Source organism: Hylobates moloch, unplaced genomic scaffold (assembly GCF_009828535.3).
Source record: "Hylobates moloch isolate HMO894 unplaced genomic scaffold, HMol_V3 SCAFFOLD_7, whole genome shotgun sequence".
Lineage (NCBI taxonomy): Eukaryota > Metazoa > Chordata > Mammalia > Primates > Hylobatidae > Hylobates > Hylobates moloch.
In genome coordinates, this window is record NW_026652282.1 from 89,253,471 (window position 1) to 89,275,817 (window position 22,347).

The following is a 22,347-nucleotide window of genomic DNA, read 5'->3' on the forward strand; positions in this document are numbered from 1 at the left end:
CCCAGCCTCAGTTTCAAAAACTACACCTGTGGTAGAGACTCTGCTTAAATCTATGTTAGCAGAAGTGTTATAGAGCCATTCCAATTCTCAAATTTGTATCCGTTGGCCACATTGCATCTATACATAAGTATGAGTGGCAACAGATCTGTCCAGCAAACTTAAAAGTTGCATAGTTCTATTTCTATGCCTGTAAACATAGCCTGAGACTATGTAAAATGAGGTCAATTCGGAGAAAAATAAGGGCGCCAAAACAACTGCTTGGATTTTTAAGTCCAAAAAAACTGGTATACTGTTTGCGTTATTTAGGCATATTTTTGATCCAATATTTACACTATCTAAATATTGGGGGGCGGTTGGTTTCTAACATTCTAGTGGCATATGTTGTTTGCAATTGTCTTATTGAAAGTGATACATCATTTTAGGAAGCTAAGGTTTCATTTTGTTGTTTTTTTTTTTAGGAAGCTGCTGATAACTCTTCCTGAGCTGGTGGAATGTGCCAGTGCCAAAGCATTCTATGTCCCAGAGACTGAAACTCTTGAAATCAGTATGACTATGAAAAGAGAGTTAGATATTGCTAATTTCTTCTGAAACTGCATGAAAAAGATAAAAAGTAGTAAAATGGCATTGGTAACAATTAAAAAACTTTGAAAAAATGATTGTTTTCTATATTCTCTTTATTATTCTGACATATTTTTGAAAGGGACAAAATTCAATTCTAGTGATATTGTGACCATTTACAGTAATTTCTATTACTCTGTTAGGAAATATGTTTCCTTAGCCGGGCGCAGTGGCTCACGCCTGTAATCCCAGCACTTTGGGAGGCCGAGGCAGGCGGATCACTTGAGGTGAGGAGTTTGAGACCAGCCTGGTCAACATGGCGAAACCCCGTCTCTACTAAAAATATGAAAATTAGCCGGGCGTGGTGGCAGGTGCCTGTAATCCCAGCTACTACATTTCAAAAAACAAACAAAAAAAGGAAATATGTTTTCTTATGTAAATAAGCTATTCTATTTTTATAGTGATAGCTGAGTAGAATATTTACTGGTTAAAAAATTAGAATATTTCATGGTCAATTACATAATTGAAATATGATCATGAAATAATTAGTCCACTTATTTCAGTAGTCTAAAAAACTGATTATTTACACTTACACTGTGATAAAATCAGTTGCATAGCAGTTGGTCATTATTATTACCAGAGAATTTTATTTGGTTGCTTTTTCATTGATTTGAGCAAATGATTTACAGTGTTCTCCATTTAGGCTCTCACTATTGTTCTGGAATATGCAGGTAATAAATAGTTTGATGTACCATACTATCAGCATATTTACTTGAGTAAGGAACACTTTTGTGCACACAGTATTATTTGGCTTATTCAGTTGTGCTTTTAATGCTTGGATATAGTTAGGTTAAAAACATTTTTTATATGCACTAATAATTATTAGCATTGCCTTTTTGGGTGCTGTATATGTAGTCAATTGAAATCCTTGACTTTAAAATAAATATAAAGAAAAGTGTGGCACATTTACAAATCCTGTTTGCTCTCATTTCCTATCTTTCTTCTTAAATAGATATATCTATTTTAGGAATTGTCTCAATGTCCCCTCCTTCTTCTATACTGCATTGCATATGTTTATTTCCAAATTATTTATGAATACATTATAAAGCTTGTGTGACTTGGCTTCACACATTATTGTAGAACTGTGGAGTTACCAAGGAGTAAATTTTGAAAAGATGAACAATGAAAAGATGTCCATCACTTCTATATGAACTATTAAGGGAATAAATACTCTAGCAGATATTTTCTAAAGTTAATTATCTATGTACAACTACCAAGCATCTAGTTTGTGACTAGATGAAATGATGAAATAGAATGAAAAGACTGAGATTTTGGAAAAAAAATGGTTGTGTTAGAACACTAAGCTGTTACAGAGAATTTGACATTTAAGCTACCAACATGACTTTCTTCTATGGGGGCAAAAGTTGAGGGTGGGATTAACTGAATGGAAGCTAGTGTCTGTGAGTTTAGGTCCATGATGTTACAGGACCTAAAGAGCATCATACTTTGCTTTTTTAGCATCTTTTTAAAAGGCTATATTTTAAGAATTTAAGTTGATGCCCCAAATTTAAGCTATGGGGCAAGTCTAAGCAGTAACTGTATTAGTCAGGGGTCTCCAGAAAGACAGAATCAGTAGGATACATATAGAGAGATATATGGAAGGGAATTTATTAGGGGGATTGGCTTACCCAGTTATGGAGGCTGAGAAGTCCCACGACAAGCTGTCTGCAAGCTGAAGACCCTGGGATGCAGGTAGTGGCTCAATTCAAGTTCACAAGCTTCAGAACCAGGGAAGCCAGTGGTGTAACTCTCAGTCCAAGGTCGAAAGCCTGAGAACTGGAGGGGATGGGGGTGAGGAGGGGAGGTGCTTGTGTCCAAAGGCTGGGAGCCTGGTGTTGTTGTCCAAGGACAGGAGAGGAATAGTGTATCTCAGGTACAGCAAGTTTGGATGAACACATTTGCCTTTTCTCTGTTTTTGTTCTCTCTCCACCCCCAGCAAATTGGATGGTACCCACCTACATTGAGGGCAGATCTTCCCCACCTAGTCCACTCAAACTCACATGCTAATAATCTCCTCTGGAAACATCCTCACAGACATACCCAAAAATAATACTTTACCAAGTTTCTAGGCATTTCTTTCTTTTTTTTGAGACGGAGTTTCACTCTGTCTCCAAGCTGGAGTGCAATGGCGCAATCTCAGCTCACTGCAACCTCCGCCTCCCAGGTTCAAGCGATTCTCCTGCCTCAGCCTCCCAAGTAGCTGGGATTACAGGCACGTGCCACCATACCCAGCTAATTTTTGTATTTTATTAGAGACGGGGTTTCACCATGTTGGCCAGGATGGTCTCAATCTCTTGACCTCGTGATCCACCTGCCTCGGCCTCCCAAACTGCTGGGATTACAGGTGTGAGCCACTGTGCCCGGCCTCTAGGCATTTCTTAATCCAGTCAAGTAGACACCTAAAATTATCCATCACAGTAATCAGTATTTTTTTCTTCTCTAGAGAGAAACAGAAAGTTGGTGGAAAATGTATCTTTTTCCTATGTCCTGGCCCTAATTACAAAGACTATTCTTACCCAAGTTGACTAAATGTGTACAGATTGTTCCCAGAAGAAGAGATAGAACATATCCAAGCCCACTTGAATTGGGCTTTAGTTATGTGGTATCATATCAATTATATATTGAAACAGCTTTGAGAACAATGAAATGTGATCAAGTGACTTATACCCATCTGGAAATCATCCTGGGTCACTGTCCTTGGCTTCAGAAGTAACAACTATAGTAGTTATTTTGTTGTTTTGTTTTCAAGCTAATTCACAGTGCTTTCTTCCCTTAAAGAGGAATAGTCCACTAAAGCAAATGGAGAAAAGAGAATACAAAGGGAAATTTATCTTGTCAGCATTTATTACTGAATTTTAGCCATTACCAGGACAACTGGAAGTTAGGCCACAATTGTGGCATAGTGTAGGCTACATACACATCTCCTTCATGAACTCCTTTATCTCATTTTTTGTTCCATAATCTCTGGTAGCATTTGTGGGGATTCAATAATTCATTTATTCATTCAGTCACTCATTTATGCATTCTTTCAGCAAATATCCACTGAGCACTCCCCACATGCTTAGCACTGTATTAGGTGCTGGGCATATAGCAACAGCAAACCAGATGTGGTCCCTGCTCTCATGAAGCAGACAGTGTAGCAAGGGAGACAAACAATAACCGAACAAACACACAAATATCTATGTTCAAATTATAATTGCTGCTATGAAGAAACAGAACAGGTACCTAGAGAATATCAGAGAACCAAACCTAGTCTGGGGAGGGGCAACAGAAAAGGTTATCTTAAGGATGTAAGATTTCAGCTGACAAATAAAGAATACCTGGACTTAGGTAAAGAGAGTGTTGGGGGAAGGAGAACAGTAAGGCTTCTGGGTGCAAGGGGTAGCAAATATGAAGACCCAGGGTGAGTACAGCTTGGGGAGTTCCAGGAAATTAAAGTCAGTGAGTCTAGGGTAAACCTGGGGGAGGTCAACTAGAGGTAAGTTTGGAAATGTAGGCTGGAGCAAAGTCACGTGGAATCTCATAGGCTAAGGTTGGGAATTTGGAATTTATTCTAAGTGCTTGGGGGAAGAGAATATATTAGGAGGCAAGAATGGAAAAGAAGAGATAAGTTAGAAGGCTATTGCAACAGGCTAGGTTATTATTCTATATGTTAACCTAAAGAAAATTCATTATCGATTTTATTCTAATTAGAAAAAATACATACTGATTGCTATGGTTTAAATATAGTATGTTCCCACCAAACACATGCTAAGGCTTGGTTCTCAATGCAGCAATGTTGGGAGGTAGGGCCTAGTGGGAGGTGTTTGGGTCATGGAGGGAAGATCCCTCATGAATAGATCAATGTTGTCTCTCAAGAGTGTGTACTCACTCTCATGGGAATGGATTACAATGCAAGAGTGGATTGTTATAGAATGAAGTTGCTCTTCATGTCTTCTCTCTTTGCACATGCCTGCTGGCCCTCCCACCTTTCCACTGTGAGATGAAACAGCATGTGGCCCTCTCCAGAAGCCAAGTAGATGCTGGGCCCATGCTTCTTGGACTTCCGAGCCATCAGAATCTTGAGCCAATTAAACCTCTTTATTGCAAATTACCCAGTCTCGGATATTCTCTCATAGCAACTGAAAACTGACTAAGACACTGACATGCTCCAAGCAGGAAACTTTAATAGAAAAGCTCTTTAAAAATGAAGCAAAATTTAAAGTCACCTGTAAGCAAACAAACCATAAAAAACCACTGTTATCATTTTGGTGCCTCTTCCCAACCTTTTATTTTCAATGCGTAACATTGATGTTATTTTTTCCCAAATGGGATGATATTGCATACACTGGTTTTATAATCCACTTTATTTTAATTTCCAAGTGTATTCCTTTTTAAATCATGTTTTTTTTTTTACTGAATTCTAACTGTATTGCATTGTGGTAAAAGAATGTGATAAATAATCTGTGTATTTTAAAAGACAATATTGTGTAATTGTTGGGTACTGAATTCTACATATGTCAATTCAAGTTTTTTGTGTTGTTCAAATCTTCTACATTCTTGATAATTTTTGGTCTGCTTTATCTGCCAACACTAACAGATATGTTAAAATTTACCACTGATTATAGATTTGTCAGTTTCTCCTTGTAATCCTGTCCATTTTTGTTTTATGTACTTTGAGGCCATATTTTTGGGTACAGACAGATTTAGAATTGTTATATCTTCCTAGTGGATTACTCCTTTTATCAATATGCTGTGAAACTCTTTAACCCAAATAATTGTTGTTTTAATGTATGTTTTGTTTACCATTAACATGGCTGTATCATTTTGGTTAGTATTTGTCAGGCACAATTTATTTTCTATCACTTTCCATGTTTTCCATGTTTTAGATAAAACTTTTATCAATAGCATGTAGCTAAATCTGGGATTTTAAAATTTAACTAAGATTCTGTCTAAACTCACAAGTTTTAGTCCAGTTGCATTTATTGTGATTAATGATACATGTGGATGTATTTATATCATTTTATCGTCAGATTTATCTTTTATTCTTCTTTTTCCTCCTTTCTTGCCATTTGTCAATTTTTAAATATTTTTTCCTCTTACTGGTTTGAAAATTATATATTCTGTGTTTTTTCTAACATAAACGTCTAAAGTTTCTCAGTAGTGCTACCCTCCCATAAAATAATTCAAGGACTTAGTTTTAACCCAACCATGCCTCTCTCACTTTGTTTGTATATTACCAGATTATTCATCATCATTATTGCTTTTAACAGACAATGCTTGTCTAGATTTACCCATGTGTGTACCAGTATCTTTGTTCACCATCCTTTTTCCACATGAATGCTTTCTTTCTGAATGTACACACTTTAGTGTTTCCCTCAGCAAAGGGAGTTCTTTATTTTCTCACTTAATTTCTGAAAATATTTTTATTGCCCTTATTCTTGAATACTAATTTAACTGGGTTTAGAAATCTAGGTTGACAGTTATTTTCCCTCAGACAGAGAATTTCTCTCAGACAGTTATTTTCCCTCAGAACTTTGAAGATATTATTTACCTGCATTCTGGCGTATACTGTTGTAATGTAAAAGTCTGTTGTCTGTCTTTTTGTTGCTTTGTAGATAATCTGTCTTTTCTTTCTGGTAGTTTTAAAGATTTTTCTCTTTATTTTTTGGTGTTCTACAATTTGACTATAATATGTTTAGATATAGATTTATTTTTATTTTTTTTTACTTGGCACTTGTACTTCTTAAGTCTTCCATCAATCCATGAAAATTCTCAGCCATTATCTCCTTGAATATTGCCTTTCTCCCATTTTCTGTATTTTTCTTCTGGAAGTCCTCTTAGGTAAAGGTTGAATCTTTCATTCTGTCCTCCATGTCTTTTAGCCTCTGTCATATTTTTCATCTCTCTTTGTTCTTAATACTGGGTAATTTTCTCAAATCTATTCCCCAGTTTAATAATTCTCAGGATTCTAATCTTGCCAGTGATTATGTCCACTGACTCCCCCTCAAAGTGAAATGAGATAGTTCCCTTTACCCCTTCACAGGACTCGTGAAGGCATTGGCTCATTTACTCAGCCTGCAGCTCTCAACCCCTTGTGGGAGCGGGCAGAACACAGGTCAGCAGGTGCAGAGGCCAGGATGAGTGCTTCTGGGCAACTGGCCTGAGCAGAACTCTGTACAGGCCTGCAGCAGCATCTAGGGGTTGCCCATGACCCCTGGAGCCCCAGAGGGAACGTGTTACACTGTGCTCTTTTAGCTTTGCCATCCATGGACTGCTTAAGTGTTAAAAAGTTCAGTGGAGGGTCAGTGTGCCAGCCTCTTACACCTGCACCTGGGCCCTTGTCCAGTGTCCAAGAAGAATCAGGTTGCACGAATGAATTGAAGACTGGTGAATGTGGAAGATTTTATTGGGCGGTGGAAGTGACTCTCAGTGGGCTGGGGAGCTGAAAAGGGGATGGAATGGGAAGGTGGTCTTCCCCTGGAGCTCAGCCATCCTGGACAAACTCTTCTCTGAGGTTCCACTGTCAAGCCCTCCCTCTAAAGTCGGGTTGCTTCTCTCTGATGTCCAGCTACTTCTCCTCTCTTCTTCTCTGCCACTCTGCCACTTTGCCAGTGGGGCCTAGGGTTTTTATGGGTACAGGATGGGGGGCAAGGTGAGCCAGGGTGGTTTTGGAAAACGCAACATTCGGACAAGAAAACAGGAATGCATGTTCTTACTTTGGGCCATGGATCCAGGCTTGAGGGTGTGGCCCTCACTGGGGACTGCCCTCTTCTACCCAGTATTTCCCTGCCCCCGTTCATATCAACAGTAGGTAATTTACTCTTGTATTTTTTATTGTGATATCCGTTTTCATGGGGCTTTAAAAAAATCGGTGAAAATCTCTTGTGGTCTGTGTTGTGGGAGCATCCTTCCAAAGCAGTTTTACCTTTGCTTCTGCCAAAAAACCTCAGAGTTAATGTTCCCAGGCCATTCAGGTAGAATAAATTAGAATTGCAACCCTATTTGAGTTCCAGGCCTGTGCTTTAATTATCAGAGGAATTTTTTCTTCCACCTAAAGCTGAGACAGAGACAGATAGGATTCCTTGTTGTTTCCCTGGGCTAAGATGCACAGAATCTGAGCTTTATGATAGGACCCATGGCCTAAGACATCTTCTGTCTCCGTGTTTGTTAAAAATTGAAACTCCCTTACCAGGGCAACCACAACTTTCACAAGATTACCACTCTGGTTTTCAGTTTTCTCCTCATTTTTGGCTTTTGGGAGTTTTCCCTTATTTATTGGGGGCTCAGTTATTCAATTAAAAGAAATTTTGTATATCTTACCTTGTGCTAATAGTAGTTTATATCAAAAAGTAATTAGTTGACCATATTGCTGGAAATGGCTGGTCTGCTTTCTTAACTTACCAATACATTTCAAATATCTTCTCATGTTGATATTCTTCAACATGATTGTTACAGATTGAATTTCCTAGAGAATAGATTCCAAATCAGACAAAAAGTTTACTGGGGAGTACTCTTGGGATCAACACTTGTGGGAAGAAGAAAAGGAAGCAAAATTGGACAAAGAGGTTGAGCTATGATGCAGTCATACCAAGGCCTTAGCAGACCACACGGGGAGCTCTGAATCTGGAATAAACTTCCAGAATTGTTTCCATTTGGAGCAAGGAGGCTGAGACTATACTCCTGCACTGACTGGCCATTGAACGCAAACTGCACCTGGGAAGGGGCATAACCTTACGTTAGGTCACTCTCTTCAGCCAAGGGCGGTTGCCAGAGAGGAATGACAGCAGAGAGCTGTCTGCCAGCAGCCATCTCAGTAGCGGGGAGAATAAGCCCTTTGTCTTGAAGCAGGATATGGATGGCACAGAATAGTGTCCACAACAATGATTTTAAATGGTTTGAAGTCTCCCATCATACATATATATGGACTCTGAATATCCAATAATGATTATTTCTATTTTTTCTATAAGAATAATACATGAATAATACTGATATGAGCATTATTGTACTTTCTCTTTGTCCGCATCTTGTATTTTATTCCTCAGGTTAAAGTCCTAGAAGTGAAATTGCTCTATATGCACATTTCTAAATATTTTGATAAATTTAGCCAAATTGCCTGTCAAAGGCTCATATTAGTACGCATTTCTCTACACCCTAAGAAACCCTGAATAACATCATCCTTTTTAATGATTTACAACTTAATAAGAAAAAATAACATTATATCATTTTTACAAATTCTATTCCTTGACATACTTAATGAGGTTGAACAATTTATCATACATTTATTGGCTATTTATGCTCTTGTTTTGAGGTCTATTTATTCTTGTCTTTTGCTAATTTTTCTATTAGAGTATTTAATTTTTTCCTATTGATTTGTAAAACCTTCTTATATATTAAGAATAGTAAAGTTAGCTATCTGTAACATATTTTACAAACATTTCTCACAGGATTTTTTGTCTTTTAATTCTGTTTAGTATTTTTAATAGGAAGTTTTTATGTTTTGTAGCATATTCTTAGGTTATTCACTTATTTTTATTCTGGTGGTATTAAGATTTCATCTTTTACTTTTAACTGTATCCAGCTGGAATTTGTTTTGGAACAATTAATTTTTGGCTTTTTAACTCATGAGTTGAACATTATAAAATATGTTTAAAACATTTACTGTCACACTCTGCCTTCTCCCATTTAATTTTACTATGAAATCATCCATAAATTTTGCTGCTAGAAGAGCAGTTACTGATTTGTAATATATTATAAAGCAATGGAATTTGAGTGCAATGCACTTTTAGTCAATTCCCCTGACAAGATAATTTTTAAATGTTTCTATTTGACTTTAAAATACATTTCACATATGTACATTTCACACATACGTGAACAGGTCTTACACTAAATTTATACCAGTCCAAATTTCAGAAGCCTCATTATGAACATCCAACTTGACAGGTGATGGGAAGCAACCAGTTTTCCTTATCCTGCTAATCTGTTTAAATGCCTTTTTCTTTCTTACTCACATGCAAAAACGACTGTATCACCTGTGAAAGGAAAATAAATATTGGTACCCCAAAATCACTAAGCCAAAGGGAAAAGTCAAGCTGGAAACTGTGTCAGGCAAATACGCCTCCCATTCTATTCCTAAATAAGATAGCTACAAAGATAAAAAAAGCTACATATCTCCCTCACAATTTGCCCACGAGGAAATTCCTTGTGGACAAATGATAGACAGAACTCAAAGTTATCCCTCTGCTCATCTGAGACAAATGCATACCTGACTGCTTCGTTTGCCCTATTGTTTCATAAGCCAGACTAAGGCATAAGCGACTATTCCTGTAAATTGTGGATTCAGTGAAAAGCTAATCAGAAACTAAAAAAAAAATGCAACCATTTGTCTCTTATCTACCTGTGACCTGGAAGCCCCCTCCCTGCTTTGAGTTGTCCTGCCTTTCCGGACAAAACCAATGTACATCTTACATATATTGATTGATGTTTCATGTCTCCCTACAGTGTATAAAACCAAGCTGTGCCCCGATCACCTTGCACACATGTTGTCAGGACCTCCTGAGGCTGTGTCAGTGGCACGTCCTTAGCCTTGGCAAACTAAACTTTCTAAATTTGTTGAGACTTTTCTCAGACAATTTTTGGTTTAAACACATTTCAACCTAAGCAGTGCTTTTACCTAAATACATTGAATATTCCCACACTCAGGAGGGGGAATTGAATGGATGAATAGTGTGTGAAAGGTAATTTTTTTTCTTTGAGATGGAGTTTCACCCTTGTCACCCAGGCTGGAGTGCAATGGCATGATCTCGGCTCACTGCAACCTCTGCCTCCTGGGTTCAAGCAATTCTCCTGCCTCAGCCTCCTGAGTAGCTGGGATTACAGGTGCCCACCAACATGCCTGGCTTATGTCTGTATTTTTAGTAGAGATAGGTTTTCGCCATGTTGGCCAGGCTGGTCTTGAACTCCTGGCCTCAGGTGATCCGCCTGCCTCGGCCTCCCAAAGTGCTGGGATTACAGGTGTGAGCCACCACACCCGGTAGAAAGATAATTATTTCTGTTTAAAGCATTTTCCATGTGGATAACGCACAGTACAGGGAAAGGCAAGACCAAGGTTAACATGGAATCTTTATGCCAATAAGAAAAGCCCCACCCTATTGAAGAAAAGGTAAAAAAAAAAAAAAAAAAAAAGGCATCCTTCGTAAACAAATTACAACCTCCACCACTATCCCAGGGAGACAAATTAGGAAAAGGCCCTCAACACTGCTGTGCTGACTTTTGGCTTCAACTTCTTGCCTCTTTCTCAAATGCCTTTGGGCCTATACAACCTTAGGCAGTACCTTCTCTTCATCCTCCTTTTTGTTGTCCTCTTCAATTCTTGCTGTACTACAGGTTTTAACGGTCAGTTAAGGAATCCAAATAAAGTCTGTAATTTAGTTAATATTATACCAATGTTAATTTCTCAGTTCTGATCATTGTACTATAGTTATGCAAGACATTAACATGAGGGGAAGCTGAGTGAAAGAAATACGAAAACTCTGTATGATTTTGGCCACTTCTTGTGGGTCAAAAATTATTTTTTTTTAAAAAGCTTGTTTTAAAAAGTCAGTAGTGACTTTTTTAAAAAAAAGTAGTGTTTTAAAAAGCAGAGTGAGATGGCAGTGTAGGACTCTCCATTAATCATCCCCCCACAGAAACATCAATTTGAACACATGAAAAAATCTTTACAAGAGCTAAGGAAACCAGGTGCAAGATCACAACACCTAGTTTTAGCGTAACAAGACACACTGAAGGGGATGGAAAAGGCCGTTTTACATTACTCACTTCACCCCTCCCCCAACCCCAGGCTGCATGGCTATGAGTAAGTTTAACCAGGGAGGTGTAAGAGCTCTACAATGAATAATATAAAACACCAATGAAAGAAATTAGAGACAAATAAATGGAGAGATATACTGTGTTCATGGATTGGAAGGATTAATATTGTTAAAGTGGCCGTACTACTGAAAACAATCTACAGATTCAATGCAATCCTTATCGAAATACCAATGACAGTCTCCACAGAAGTAGGAAAAACTGTACTAAAATATGTATGGAACCAAAAAATACCTGGAATAGCCAAAGCAATCTCAAGCAAAAAGAACAAAGCTGTAGGCATCACAATACCTGATTTCAAAGTATGTTACAAAGCTCTAGCAACAAAAACAGCATGCTACTGACATAAAAACAGACAAATATACCTACAAACTAAAAATAAAATCCTAAGCCCCCCACTCTCTGGACAGACCCACTATTGGCCAAGGGGATCCCAGAAAAACCTTAAAAACTGAATTCTTGGTCATAACGGGAAGGAAGGTCAGACGTGCCTTGTTATACTCCCTCCTTTTTGGAGATTATGCACAACTGACCAACATTAATGTTAAAATAGAGATCATAAGACTAACAAAACAGACTTTGTGACAATAAGATAACAAATCATACACAGGACCTAATGCCTGATCCAGTGTATTGGTTAACAGACATATCTATCTTACCTTTGTGAAAGGAAAATAAATCTTGGGGCCCCAAAATCACTAAGATAAAGGAAAAAGTCAAGCTGGGAACTGCTTAGGGCAAACCTGCCTCCCATTCTATTCAAAGTCATCCCTCTGCTCACTGATATAAATGCATATCTGATTGTCTAAATTGACTGAGACCTAGCTCAGGTTTTTGGGGTTCACATGTGCCAAGAACACACAAAGGGATAGATTCAAGTTTCTTGAATCAATGGTGCTGGAAAAAACTGGGTATCCATATGCAGAATAATGAAACTAGGCCCTTATCTCTCACCATATACAAAATTAAACTCAAAATGATTAAAGACTTAAATGTAAGACCCAAAACTATGAAATTACTAGTAGAAAACATAGAAAAACACTTCATGATGTTGGTCTTGGCAAGGATATTTTTGGATAAAACCTTACAAGCACATACAACAAAAGCAAAACTAGACAAATGGGATTACATCTCACTAATAAGTTTCTGCATAGCAAAAGAAACAATTAACAGAGTGAAAAGACAGCCTACAGAATGGAAGAAAATATTTGCAAACTATATATCTGACAAGGGGTTAATATCCAAGATATATTAGAAACTCAAACAACTCAATAACAACAACAACAACAAAAAAAACCCAATTGACAAATGGGTGCATTACCTGAATAGACGTTTCTCAAAAGAAGAAATACAAATAGACAACAGGCATGTGAAAAAATGCTCAATATCGCTAAGAATCGGGGAAATGCAAATCAAATCCACAATAAGATATCACCTCACTCCAGTTAAAATAGCCATTATCAAAAAGAGAAAAGATAATAAGTACTGGCAAGTATGTGGAGTACTTATCTCCACATACTTATATAGAGAGAGAGTTACTGGAGGCTGTGAAGGGTAGAGGAGAGGGGAGGATGAAGAGAGGTTGATTCATTGGTACAGATATACGCTTAGAAGAAGTAAGACCTGGTGTTCGATAGAACAGTACAGTGACTATAACTAACATGAATCGATTGTACATTTCAAAATATGTGGGACAGAAAACTTGAAATATTCATAGCACAAAGAAAAGATAAATATTTAGGTACTAGATATACCGATTACCCTAACTTGATTATATGAATATATTGAATTATCACATGTACTCTGAAAATATGTACAGCTATTATGTATAAAACAATTTTTTAAAGAAAAAGAATTTTTAAATGTAATCATAAATTTAGAAAAGAAAATGTGGTATATATACAGAATGGAATGTTACTCAGCCATAAAAAGAATGAAATCCTGCCATTTGTGACAACATGTATGATCCTGGAGGACATTATGTTAAATGAAATAAGCCAGGCACAGAAAGACAAATACCACATGATCTCACTCATATGTGGAATCTAAAAAAGTTGATCACATAGCAGTAGAGAGTAGAATGGTGGTTACCATAAGCTGGGGTCATTAGCAGTGAGGATGGAGGATGGAGAGATGTTGATTAAAGGATACAAATCACAGTTAGAAGAGGAACAAATTTTAAGAGAAATACAGCAAGGTGACTGTAGTTAATGGTGACATATTCTTAAAAAATGTAAAGAGAGTGAATGTTATGTACTCTTACCACAAAAATAGCTAAGTGAGGTAATGCATTTATTAATTAGCTAGATTTAACCATCCCATGATGTTTATGTACTTCAAAACATCATGTTGTACACAATAAAAATGTAAAATGTTATCTGTTAATTTATTCTTTTATTTTTGTTCTTTTTATTGTTTTTCTTTTTTCTTTGTTTCTTATCTGTCAAATTAAAATAATTTTTTTAAAAGTCAGTACAGGAGAAAGTCAGCTACAGGATTTTGATCCTAGCCTCACAGCTCTGTCTTCCTTTGCAGCTCTGAACTCTATTTTTTGTCATCCACACCAGTGGTGTGCTTCCAATTTTGCTGGATATATTGCACAAACCAGGGAATCTGTTTGTAGATTACAGCTGGTTTTCTTTCCCAAATACAACCTGTTCAACATAAAGACATAAACAATAAGCTCAATCTCAATTTCAATAAAGTTGATTAATCAACTTTTTTGCTAGACACTGTGGGGGTGGTATACAGAATTATACAGTAAAAAAATTTACAATTAAATTTAGAAGACACGAGTAGCACACATAATACAAAAGAAAACATATAAGCGACAATATGTAAGTGTTAAATTGTGTACTTCAGGACATTAGTGAAAATGGTGGGATCAGAACTTGCAAAAATCCTCTCCTCCGTAAAGCAACAGAACATTAAGTGAAAACTCTAAGAATTAAATTTCCAGAACCTGGAAATGTAACCAAAAGCTTACAACAATCCAGGGTACATTTATTCGAGAGAAATAGCTGAATCTGAGTAAAAACAGCAAAATTTGTGGCATTTCAACCTACCCTATTCCCATCCTCATCCCCTTCCCAGTTCCACAATAGCTTTGAAAATCAGTGGACCTCAATCAGAGTAAAAACAAGAAGCTGGGAAAACAGCAGAGGGAGCAAAATGCAGTTAGAGCTTCTTCAGAGTTTCATGCCCAGAATTACTCTGCTACTTAAACAAGAAAAACACTCAACAAGAAAAGAAAACTATAGACCAATAACCCTTGCAAATACGGATTCAAAAATCCTCAACAAAATGCTAGCGAATGAAATCCAGCAACATATAAAAAAGATCATACACCATGACCAGGTAGGATTTATCCAAGGAATGGAAGGTTGGTTCAACATATAAATATCAATCAATATACTATACTATATTAATAGAATAAAGGACAATTACTTCATGATCATCTCAATAGATACAGAAAAAGCATTTGACAAAATTAAACATCTTTTGTGCCAAATATGCTCAACAAATTAAAAATAGAGGGAATTTTCTTACACTCTATATTAGGCCATTCTTGCATTGCTATAAAGAAATAACTGAGGCTGGGCGCAGTGGCTCATGCCTGTAATCCCAGCACTTCGGCAGCCTGAGATGGGTGGGTCACCCGAGATCAGGAGTTCGAGACTAGCCTGGCCAACATGGTGAAACCCCGTCTCTACTAAAAATACAAAAATTAGCTAGGTGTGGTGGTGCATGCCTGTAGTCCCAGGTACTCGGGTGGCTGAGCTAGGAGAATCGCTTGAGCCCGGGAGACGGAGGTTACAGTGAATTGAGATAGCACCACTGCACTACAGACTGGGTGACAGAGCAAGACTCTGTCTCAAAAAAAAAAAAACACAAACGGAGATAGGGTAATTTAATAAAGAAAGACGTTTAATTGGCTCACAGTTCTGCAGGCTGTACAGGAAGCATAGCAACATCTGCTTCTGGGGAGGCCTCTGGAAGCTTACAATCATGGAGGAAGGCTAAGAGGGAGCTTGCATGTTACATGGTGAAGGCAGGAGCAAGAGAGACAGTGGGGAGGTACTACACATTTTTAAATAACCTGATCTCATGAGAACTCACTCTCTATCATGAGGACAGTACCAAGGAGAATAGTGCTAAACCATTCATGAGAAATCTGCCACCATGAGCCAATGACTTCCCACCAGGCCCCACCTCCGACATTGTGGCTTATATTTCAATGAGATTTGGGCAGAGATACACATCCACACTATATCAGCTCCCTAACCTTTGCTCATTACCACTGTTCCATTTATTGTCTCTATGTTTTGCCTTTTTCAAAATGTCATATAATTGAAATTATACAGTATATAGCTCTTATGAGAGTAATATAGTGTGTCCCTGCCCAAATCTCATATTGAAATATAATTCCCAGTGTTGGAGGTGGGGCCTGGTGTGAAGTGATTGAATTGTGGGCACGGATTTCTCATGAACGGTTTACCACGGTCCCCCTTGGTACTGATTGGCTTCTTTCTTTGTCCATTTTTAATTGGGTTACTTTATTATTCAGTTGTAATGCTTCTTTATATATTCTAGATATTGGTCCCATATCAGATATATAGTTTGAAAATATTAATATTTTCTCCTATTCCATGCATTGTCTTTCTACTTTCTTGATAATGTCCTTTGAAGTGCAAATATTTTTAATTTTGACAAAGTCCAGTTTACCTATTTTTTATTTGGTTGCTTGTGCTTTTGGTGTCATGGCTAAGAAACAGTTGCCTAGTCCAGGTCATGAAAATTTATACCAGATCATTGCCTAATCTAAGATCATAAAGTTTTATACCTATGTTTTCTTCTAAGAGTTGTAGGTTTAGCTCTTATATGTAGGTCTTTGATCTGTCTTTAAATAATTTTTATATATGATATGAGGTCAGGATCACGTGTATGTGCAGTTGTCCAAGCACCATTTGTTACCCGACATTGAAGAGTCTTAGCACCCTTATTGAAAATCAATTGGCCATAAATGTATGGCTTTATTTTTGGGCTATCAATTCTACCCCATTAATCTATATTACTATCCTTATGCCAATACCACACACTTTTTTATTACTGTACCTTTGTAGAAAGTTTTAAAACTGGGATGTGCGATTTCTCCAACTTCGTTCCTCTTCGTTCATCTTTTTCATGATTGTTTGGACATTTCCAGGTCACTTGCATTTCCATATGAATTTTAGAATCAGCTTGCCAATTTTTAAAAATGAAACCAGTTGGGATTTTGATAGAGCTTTAGTTGAATTTGTAGATTAATTTGTAGTATTTCTACCTTAACAATATTAAGTCTTCCAATTCATGACCATGAAATGTCTTCCCATTTATTTATGCTTTCTTTAATCCCTTTCGACAATATTTTGTGGTTTTCCACGCACAAGACATACTGTTCTTTTAAAAAAATTATTTCTAGCTATTTTATTTTTAAATGCTATTATAAGTAGAATTGTTTTCTTAATTCATTTTCAGATTGTTCATTGCTCCTGTATAGAAATACAAATCATTTTTGTATGTTGATCCTGTTTCCTACAACTTTGCTGAACTTGTTTATTTGCTGAAAGAGTTTTTTTGTTTATTTTTTGTTTTTTTGAGATGGAGTCTTGCACTGTTGCCCAGGCTGGAGTGCGATTGCATGGTCTCAGCTCACTGCAACCTCTACCTCCCAGGTTCAAGCAGCTCTCCTGTCTCAGCCTCCCAAGTAGCTGGGATTACAGGTGTGCACCACCATGTCTGGCTAATTATTATTATTTTGTATTTTTAGTAGAGACGGGGGTTTCACCCTGTTGTCCAGGCTAGTCTTGAACTCCTGACCTCAAGTGATCTGCCCCCCTTGTCCTCTCAAAGTGCTGAGATTACAGGTGTGAGCCACTGCACCCAGTCTCTAGCTCTAAGAGTTTTTAAAGCGTTCTTTGTGGTTTTCTTTTTCTCTTATTTTTGAGACAGGGTCTCACTCCGTTGCCCAGGCTGGAGTGCAGTGGCACAATCTTGGCTCACTGCAACCTCTACCTCCTGAGTTCAAGCGATTCTCATGCCTCAACTTCCTGAGTATCTGGGATTACAGGCACGGTCACCATGCCAGGCTAATTTTCATATTTTTTGTAGAGATGGGATTTTGCCATGTTGCCCAGGCTGGTCTAGAACTCCTGGCCTCAAGTGATCTGCCTGCCTTGGCCTCCCAAAGTGCTAGGATTACTGGCATGAACCACCATGCCTGGCCTCTTTGTGCTTTTCTTTTTCTTTTTTTAAAAATTTATTTGTTAATGTTTTTCTATGCACAAAATTATATTATGTGGAAAATAGAGTTAGTCTTCCTTTCCAATCTGGATGGTTTTTATTTCTTTTCCTTGCCTAATTGCTCTGGCTAGTGCCTCTAGTAAAATGTTGAATAGAAGTGGTAAAAGTGGATAAATAAATATTGGAATATAACTCATTAAAGTATAAAATAAATATCCATGTGTTCATACTCATATAAACAAGTAACTAAATAAATAAATAAAGAAGAAGAGACAAATCTCCTGTACAGAAAAATTCCAAATAATTTATATAGATAATCTACTCTCAAAAAGGTGGAGCTTAGCTCCTCACTCCTTAAGTATGGGCTGTGCATAGAGACTTCCTTCAGAGTACATTACAGAAAATGAGAGACAAAGAGTAACTTCACAGTGGAGAAGCTGGACGAACACCACTTCAGCCAGGTGATACAAATCAACATCGACAGTGATGAGTCATGCTCACAGTAAGTACCCTCACCCCTATCTAACAATGAGAAATCTGATAAATCCCAATAGCGGGACATCCTAGAAAACACCTGCCCAGTACTCATCCAAATTGTCAAGGACAATATGAGAAACTGTCATGCCAAAAGGAGCTTAGGGAGACATGATGGCTAAATGCAATGTGTTATCCTCAATGGCATCTTGGAACAGAATAAAGACATCATTAGGTAAAAGCTGAAGTATGTTTTTTTGAGTTGGGGTCTCACTCTGTCACCCAGGTTGGAGTGCAGTGGCATGATCACAGCCCACTACAGCCTTGAACTTCTGGGCTCAAGGGATCCTCCCACCTCAGCCTTCTGAGTATCTAGGACTACAGGTGTGAGTCACCATGTCCGGCTAATTTTTTAAAAAATCTTTTTGTTGTAGAGATGGGGCTCTTGCTATGATGCCCAGGCTTGTCTTGAATTCTTGGCCTCAAGCAATCCTCCCACCTTAGCCTCCCAAGGTGCTGGGATTACAGACATGAGCCACTGTGCCTGGTCTGAAGTATTTTTTAATAAATACAGTAATTTTAGTAACTTAACAAAATAACTTCAGTTAATAATACTGTATTAATATTGAACATTAACTATAGAAAATGAACCATATTAATGAAAAATGTTAATAATAGCAGAGACTTGGAGTGGGGTATATGGGAACTCTCTGTAATATCTTTCAATTTTTCTATAAATCTAAAGTTAAAAATAAAGTTTTTCCAAATGGGCAAATAATTCAAATAGGCATTTCTCCAAAAATATATGTACAAATGGCAAATAACCAGATGAAAATATCCTCAGCATCAATAGCCATTCAGAAAATACAAATCAAAACGAGATACCGCTTCACACTTAATAGGCTGGCTATAATAAAAAAGATGGAAAAAAATCAATGATGGCAAGGATGTGGAGAAATTGGAGGCTTCATATTTTGCTAGTGTAGTAAAGTAAAATGTAAAATGATGCTTTGGAAAATGGTCTAGAGGTTCCTCAAAAGTTTAAACATATATTTTCTATAGATCCAGCAATTACACTCTTAGGTATGTGCAAAAAAGAGTTGAAAACATATGTCCATACAAAAACGTGTACATGAATATTCATAGAATTATTATTCATAACAACCAACATGGGGAAAACACAATTGTCCATCAATTGATGAATGGATAAACAAAACATGGCAGATTCTTACAGTGGACTATTATAGAGTTACACAAAGGACGGAAGTACTGACACATGCTGCAACATGAATGAATCTCAAAAACATTATGCTAAGTAAAAGAAGCCAGAGGACAGTTGTGGTAGCTAACAACTGTAATCCCAAAACTTTGGGAGGCTGACTGGGAGAAGATCACTTGAGGCCAGAAACTGGAGACCAGCCTGGGCAATATAGCAAGACTCCATCTCTACAAAAAAATAAAAATTAAAAAGTAGCTGGGTGTGGTGGCACACATCTGTAGTCCTAGTTACTCGGGAGGCTGAGGCAGGAGAATCTCTTGAGCCCAGGAATTTGAGGTTAGTGCAAGCTACAATCATACTACTGCATTCCATCCTGGGTGACAGATTGAGACTTTGCCTCTAAAAAAGTAAAAATAAAAATAAAAAATTTAAAGGGCCGGTTGCAGTGGCTCACGCTTGTAATCCCAGCACTTTGGGAGGCTAAGGTGGGAGGATTGCTTGAGTCCAGGAGTTCAAGACCTTTTGGGGAACATAGTGAGACTCCCATCTCTATAAAGAAAAAATAATTATCAAAAAATTTTAAAAAGAAGCCAGACACAAAAATAAATAAGTAAAAATAAATAAACAAAAAAGAAAAAAATGAGAAAAAAGCAAAATTAGAAAAAAAAGAAGCCAGACACAAAGGCCATAAATTGTATGATTCTCATTACCTGAAATGCTCCGAATAAGCAAATCTACAGTGACAGAAAGTGGATTAATGGTTGCCTAGGTCTGGGAAGAGGAGAGAAGTGAAGTGTTACAAACTAAATGTTTGTGTCCCCTACAAAATTCAGATGTATAAACCCTAATTCCAATGTGATGGCATTAAGAAGTGGGACCTTTGGGAAGTAATTTGATTATGAGGGTAGAGGCCTCACAAATGGGATAAATGTTCTTATAAGAAGAGGCCACAGAACTAGCTAGCTTCCTTTCCTACCTTGTGAGGATACATGTGAGGAAGTCAGCAGTCTGCAGCCTGGAAAAGTGCCCTTGCTAGAATGTGACCATGCTGGCACTCTGATCTCAGACTTTCAGTCCCCAGAACTGTGAGAAATAAATTTCTGTTTTTTTATAAGCCACCACTCTGTGGTACTTTGTTATAGTAGCTCAAACTGACTAAGACATGCAGTGACTGCTCATGAGCATGGGGATTGTTTTTGGGGTGATTAAAAGGTTCTATACATAGAAAAAGGTGACACGGCAGGGCGCAGTGGCTCAGGAGGCAGAGGCAGGAGAACCACTTGAACCTGGGAAGTAGAGGTCACAGTGACCCAAGATTGTGCCATTGCACTGCAGTCTGGGCCACAGAGCAAGACTCCATCAAAAAGAAAGAAGAAAAGAAAAGAAAAAAAGAAAAGTTGATGGTTTGTGGTGTAAGACCTAAAATTAAGGTTCAATATTATGTGCTGCTTTGATGTCTGAAATGGGAGGGAAGGTGTGGCTCTAATGGTTCAACTGCGAGCATCCTTGGCAAAACTGCTGTAGCAGATTTCAGGTCCCCACCAGTCTGTGGAATTATTCAAACAAGCCAATCACATCCTTTCTTGGAAACCAAGGGTCACTTTGCCCTCTTGATACTACAAAACCTACCTCCCACCTCACCCACTTGATCTCTCACTCTGTTCCTGAGTATATAACATCTGTGTGGGCCTGTATAGCATGCTGTGTCATTCTATGGGCTTTGAGTATCTGTGATTAATAAACTGCTATCAATCTCATCTGCCCGTGACAGGTGTCATGTGTTTGGCCATCCCCATAACCCTAGGATGGGACTCTCTCCCTCACCAATGGGTGAAGAGCAGGCAATCAAAACATGGTTGCACATCTTTGTGAATATACTAACAACCACTAAATTGTATACTCTAAAAAGGGGAATTGTATGTTATGTGTATAACTCGATAAAAAATCTTTTTTTTTTCTTTTTTTTGAGACCGTCATGCTCTGTCGCCCAGGCTGGAGGGCAATGGCAGGATCTTGGCTCACTGCAACCTCTGTCTCCCGAGTTCAAGCGATTCTTGTGCCTCAGCCTCCCTAGTAGCTGGGATTACAGGCATGCACCACAACACCCTGCTGATTTTTGTATTTTATGTAGAGACAGGGTTTTGCCATGTTGGCCGGGCTGGTCTCGAATTCTTGGCCTCAAGTGATCTGCCCTCTTTGGCCTTCCAAAATGCTGGGATTACAGGCATGAGCCACCATACCCAGCCTGCCATGTTCATTTCTAATTCTGGGCTTTCATTCACCTGGAATTCTCAAATCTTAGCCATCCTTCAAAGCCAAATCAAGACCTAGCTATACGAAGCTTTCCTTGATCTCTTATTGCTCTGAACACCAACATAATTTGTCATCTGTAGACACAATTTTTTCATCTTGTTTTTTAAAACTGATTTTTTATTGGGCCAGGCGCAGTGGCTCATGCCTGTAATCCCAGCACTTTGAGAGGCTGAGGCAGGCAGATCACTTGAGGCCAGGAGTTCCAGACCAGCCTGGCCAACATGGTGAAAACCCACGTCTACTAAAAACACAAAAATTAGCCGGGTGTGGTAGTGCACGCCTGTAATCACAGCTACTCAGGAGGCTGAGGCACGAGAATTGCTCGAACTCAGGAAGTGGACGTTGCAGAGAGCCAAGGTCACGCCGCTGCACTCCAGCCTGGGTGACAGAGCCAGACTCTGTCTAAAAAGAAAAAAAAATTAGCTGGGCCTTGTGGCTGGTGCCTCTAATCCCAGCTACCAGGAAGGCTGAGGCAGGAGAACCGCTTGAACCCAGGAGGTGGAGGTTGCAGTGAGCAGAGGTCAGGCCACTTCACTCCAGCCTGGGCGACAGAGCGAGACCTTGCCTAAAAAAAAAAAAAAAGAAAGAAAGAAAAG

At 38.2% G+C, this 22,347-nt stretch overlaps 2 protein-coding genes across 4 annotated transcripts in view; one reads left to right on the top strand and one right to left on the bottom strand.

Moving 5' to 3' along the window:
* Positions 1–1,531, top strand: part of DNAAF6 (dynein axonemal assembly factor 6) — a 40,241-nt gene extending 38,710 nt beyond the window's left edge. For both annotated transcript variants that reach the window (XM_032756410.2, XM_032756409.2), the window contains one exon: positions 459–1,531. In XM_032756410.2, coding sequence (XP_032612301.1) covers positions 459–588 — 130 coding nt within the window. In that variant the 3' untranslated portion in view covers positions 589–1,531. The remainder of the gene's footprint in view (positions 1–458) is intronic.
* NUP62CL (nucleoporin 62 C-terminal like) overlaps positions 1–22,347 on the bottom strand; it is a 146,587-nt gene that overhangs the window by 116,016 nt on the left and 8,224 nt on the right. The gene's annotated exons all lie outside the window — the stretch shown is intronic.